This window comes from Bison bison, unplaced genomic scaffold (genome assembly GCF_000754665.1).
Source record: "Bison bison bison isolate TAMUID 2011002044 unplaced genomic scaffold, Bison_UMD1.0 scf7180017864352, whole genome shotgun sequence".
In the NCBI taxonomy this organism is placed as follows: domain Eukaryota; kingdom Metazoa; phylum Chordata; class Mammalia; order Artiodactyla; family Bovidae; genus Bison; species Bison bison.
Window position 1 is genome coordinate 2,264,268 of NW_011494924.1, and position 4,376 is coordinate 2,268,643.

At 55.8% G+C, this 4,376-nt stretch overlaps 1 protein-coding gene across 1 annotated transcript in view; it reads left to right on the top strand.

Annotated features, from left to right (window-relative positions):
• CEP250 (centrosomal protein 250kDa) overlaps positions 1-4,376 on the top strand; it is a 47,743-nt gene that overhangs the window by 35,094 nt on the left and 8,273 nt on the right. The window contains exons 27-29 of the mRNA XM_010854905.1: positions 674-794; positions 1,992-2,113; positions 2,559-4,365. Of these exons, the coding sequence (XP_010853207.1) occupies positions 674-794; positions 1,992-2,113; positions 2,559-4,365 (2,050 nt within the window). The remainder of the gene's footprint in view (positions 1-673; positions 795-1,991; positions 2,114-2,558; positions 4,366-4,376) is intronic.

Genomic DNA, 4,376 nt, shown 5'->3' on the forward strand with positions numbered 1-4,376 from the left:
TCCACTTTTCACTTTAACGCATTGGAGAAGGAAATGGCAACCCACTCCAGTGTTCTTGCCTGGAGAATCCCAGGGACGGGGGAGCCTGATGGGCTGCCGTCTATGGGGTCGCACAGAGTCGGACACGACTGAAGCGACTTAGCAGCAGCAGCAGCATGCACTCTGAGCTAGGGATACAGAAGGGAGAAACACCTGCTCTCTGCCCTCAGGAAGGCTCATGACAGGGCTGAGCAACCCAGCTTTGTCCTGAGATAAAGCTGAGCTGCTAGAATTAACTAGATCAGTAACAGGTGCACATTCTGATAATAGGAGGTAGGGGCAGTGCAATCTGACTTGAGAGGGTCGGAAGAAAGGAAGCAGTGACCTTTGAGCTAAAATGTGAAGTGATTCAGGAAGAGGAAAGGGATCCTGGGCTAAGACTTCAGTAGGAGTTCTGTTTCAAAGACAGACGGGTCAGAAGGGGAAGTCAGGCTCCAGCCAGTTGGGGCAGAGCCTGTCATCACTTCTGGGAGCCAGATGCACATGAATTCAGAGGTAAATAACCCAGCAATCTGAGAGTAGGTCCTCGATGGCAAACCCTGACAGAGCCTGAGGGACTAGAGGGCTCAGGCCCTGGACTGGGGCGACATCATGGAAGACATGGAGCTTGAGTTCCACACACTTCCTTTCCCAGGATGATCTGCGGGATCAAGCCCAGAAGCTGGAACAGCGTCTCAGTGATATGGAAGCCGAGAAGAGCCAGGTCCACACAGAGTTGCAGGCTCTGCAGAGACAGCTCTCCCAGAATGAGGAAGGTGAGAAGCTCAAGGCGGGAGGGGTTTGAGGGGAAGAGGAATGGCAGACTTCACCGGTGGTGCTAGTGGTAAAGAATCCACCTGCAGTGCAGGAGACTGGGGTTGATCCCTGGGTTGGGAAGATCCCCTGGAGGAGGAAAGGGCAACCCACGCTGGTATTCTTGTCTGGTGGATCCCATAGACAGAGGAGCCTGGCGGGCTATGGTACATAGGGTTGCAAAGAGTCAGACACGACTAAAGTGTGAGGAAAGGCCCAGAGGGGTGGGATCGGCCTGGGAACCACTCTTTACTGCTTGCCCACAACTGCAAGAAGATACCCAGAGGCATCTCCAAAGGAGTGGTGAACCCCGTGAACTACTTTTCATGCTTTGCTTAGCCTTTGAGAGCCATCCTGGCAGAAGAGATTAGGAGGAACAGATTTGGTGAACTCAGGGAAGTTGCTGGCTAGGCTTCCATTTTTTCTGTCTGCAGGTTAAAAAAACTGGCTACCTAAGGCCTAGTCTCAAAGAACACCATAAAATTCTGTCATTATCGTTTATCAGTGTTACTTATTTTGTCATCCCCAACTATTCTCAAAGTGATCAGCAGGATCCTGAGCTTATTTGGGAAAAAGAAAAGGGGGGAACCTGGGGAGAATGTATCTGTGCTACAACTAAGGCTGGGAAGGGTGTTGACCACCAGGAAAAGAAAGAGGAGGGTCTTCAGGCTCAAGGCTCAACTACAGAAGAGAAGAAGACAATGTGGGGAGTGGATCTGGGTCTTAAAATGTCCCACAGGGCTCAGTGAGAGCCATACACAGAGCTGAGTTCTGGTGCATTTTGCAGAAATGGAGGGCCCCCAGCAGAGCCGCCCTGGTCTCTAGGAACCCCTGCAAAATCCTAGAATTGCTGGCTGAAAAGGACATCCCATGTCATGAAGCTCAACCCTGTCTGGAATCCAGGCTTGAGAACCTGTGTGATCGGGATGAGAAGTGTTGGTACAATTGTCAGGCAGCAGATGCAGACAGGGGTCTGGAAGCAGCAGGGAGCCTAGACAAACAGAGCAGTGGGCAGAAGGGTCATGTCTCTATGAAACTGGATGTAATTCTCTCCTTCTTGGCCTTTTCCTCCTTTGTTTCTGCTTCCCTTCTCCCATCTACCTGTACATCCCTCTTTTCCAACACCCCAATCATGGGCCTTCCTCCATCTCTTCCCAAAGAGAAATCCAAGTGGGAAGGCAAACAGAACTCCCTAGAATCTGAGCTGATGGAACTGCGTGAAACTGTGGCATCCTTACAGAGTCGCCTCCAGCAAGCAGAGCTGCAAGGAGTGGAAGCCCAGGTAAGGTGGTACTGAACTGGGGAGGGGCCAAGGCTGGGGCTCCCATCCTAGCCCCTGGTCAAACCCCATGCATATATAGTGCCCAGCTTTCTTCAGCAGTGGCTCCATTTCTCTGGCTGTCCCCACAGCCCTGAGGACCATTATGAAGGCCTCAGTGAATCCTCCTTTAATTACTTTCTGCATTGAGGTTGAGATCTTTATCCTTGACCTGAAGGACTAGAGTCTGGGATGGCTGATTTGCATCAGACTCTCTTTGAGCAGAGCAGAGCCTAAAAGTGTGGTCGGGATGTTGTTTTACAGCATCAGCCTAAGTAGAATGCTCAGTTCCTTTTGCTCACATCCTTGACAAGGCTGACACTACAGAGGAAAGAAAGAAAAGGCCCTTGTTGGAGTGACAGTTTGAGGGAAGCACAGCTTTAAGGTGGTTTTGTATCTCGTTTTCCAGAGTGAGCGCAAGTTACTGCAGGCAGCCAAGGAGAGCCTGACTGCCCAGGTGGAACATCTCCAAGCCTCTATCACAGAAGCCAGGGCTCAGGCAAGTGCTGCTGTGGCCCTGGAGGAAGATCTGCGGATGGCGCGCTCAGCCCTGAAACTGAAAAATGAGGAGGTGGCGAGTGAGCGCCAGCGAGCCCAGGCCCTGCAGGAGCAGGGTGAGCTGAAAGTGGCCCAGGGGAAGGCTCTGCAGGAGAATCTGGCTCGCCTGGCCCAGGCCCTCTCAGAAAGAGAAGGGGAGGTGGAGACTCTGCAGGGGAAAATCGAGGAACTGGAGAAGCAACGGGAAATGCAGAAGGCTGTGTTGGAAGTGCTGTCTCTGGACCTGAAGAAGAGGAACCGAGAGGTGGATCTACAGCAGGGACAGATCCAGGAGCTGGAGGAGTGTAGGTCTGTGCTAGAGCATCTCCCCGTGGCTGTTCAGGAGCGAGAGCAGCAGCTGGCCCTGCAGAGAGAGCGGATCCGGGAACTTGAGAAGGACCGGGAGACGCAGACGAGCATCCTAGAGCATCATCTCCTGGAACTTGAGAAGAAGGTCCAAGTGATCGAGTCCCAGAAAGGCCAGATTCAGGACCTGAAGAAGCAGCTGGTTACGACGGAATGCCTGGCCCTGGAGCTCGAGGAGAAGCGTCACAAAACGGAGAGCCAGCGAAAGGCGATAGAGGAGCTGGAGGGCCAGAGGGAAGCACAGAGGGTAGCTCTGACCCACCTAACGCTGGACCTGGAGGAAAGGAGCCAGGAACTGCTGGCACAGGGCAGCCGGATCCAGGAGCTGGAGGGCCACAGCACTCTCCTGGCTAGTGAGCTCCAGGAGAAGGAGCAGGAGGCCATGGCCCAGCAAGACCAGATCCGGGATCTGCAGAGGCAGAAAGAGCGTCTGAGTCAAGACCTGGAGAGGAGGGAGCAGGAGCTAGTGCTGCTGAAGGAGAGGACGCAGGCCCTGGAAGATCAGAGGAGCCGGCAGACCAAGATCCTGGAGGAAGACCTGGAGCAGATCAAGCTGGCCCTGAGAGAGCGGGGCCGGGAGCTGGTCTCGCAGCGGCAGCTGAGGCAGGAGTGGGCAGAGGAAGGGAAGGGCCAGAGCAAAGCTCAGCGTGGAAGCCTGGAGCACATGAAGCTGATCCTGCGGGATAAGGAGAAGGAGGTGGAGTGCCAGCAGGAGCACATCCAGGAGCTTCGGGAACATAGGGACCAGCTGGAACAGGAGCTCCAGGGCCTCCACAGGAAGGTGAGTGAGACCAGCCTCCTTTTGACCCAGCGGGAGCAGGAGATTGCGGTCCTGCAGCAGCACCTGCAGGAAGCCCAGGACCAGGGGGAGCTGAAAGAGCAGGAGCTTCAGGGGCGGCTGGAAGAGACCCAGAGGGTCCTGGTGCAGAGGACCCAGGAGCTCCAGGCCCTGCAGCAGCAAGAGGCCCAGGACCAGGAGAAGAACGTGAAGGAGCAGGCAGACTCACTGCAGACCGCCCTGGAGCAGGCGCATGCTGCCCTGGAGGAGCGCCGGGCTGAGCTCGAGGAACACAAGGAACACGCGCGGAGGCTCCAGGAAGAGCTGGCAGTGGAGGGGCGGCGGAGCCAGGCCCTGGAGGAGGTGCTGGGTGACCTTCGGGCAGAGGCTCGGGAGCAGGAGAAGATGCTGCGGGCCCTCCAGCAGCAATGTGCTGAGCAGGCCCAGGAGCATGAGGCGGAGGCCCGGGGCCTTCGGGACAGCTGGCTGCAGGCAGAGGCGCTGCTCGACGCCCGTGACAGGGAGCTGGAGGCCCTACCGGCCGAG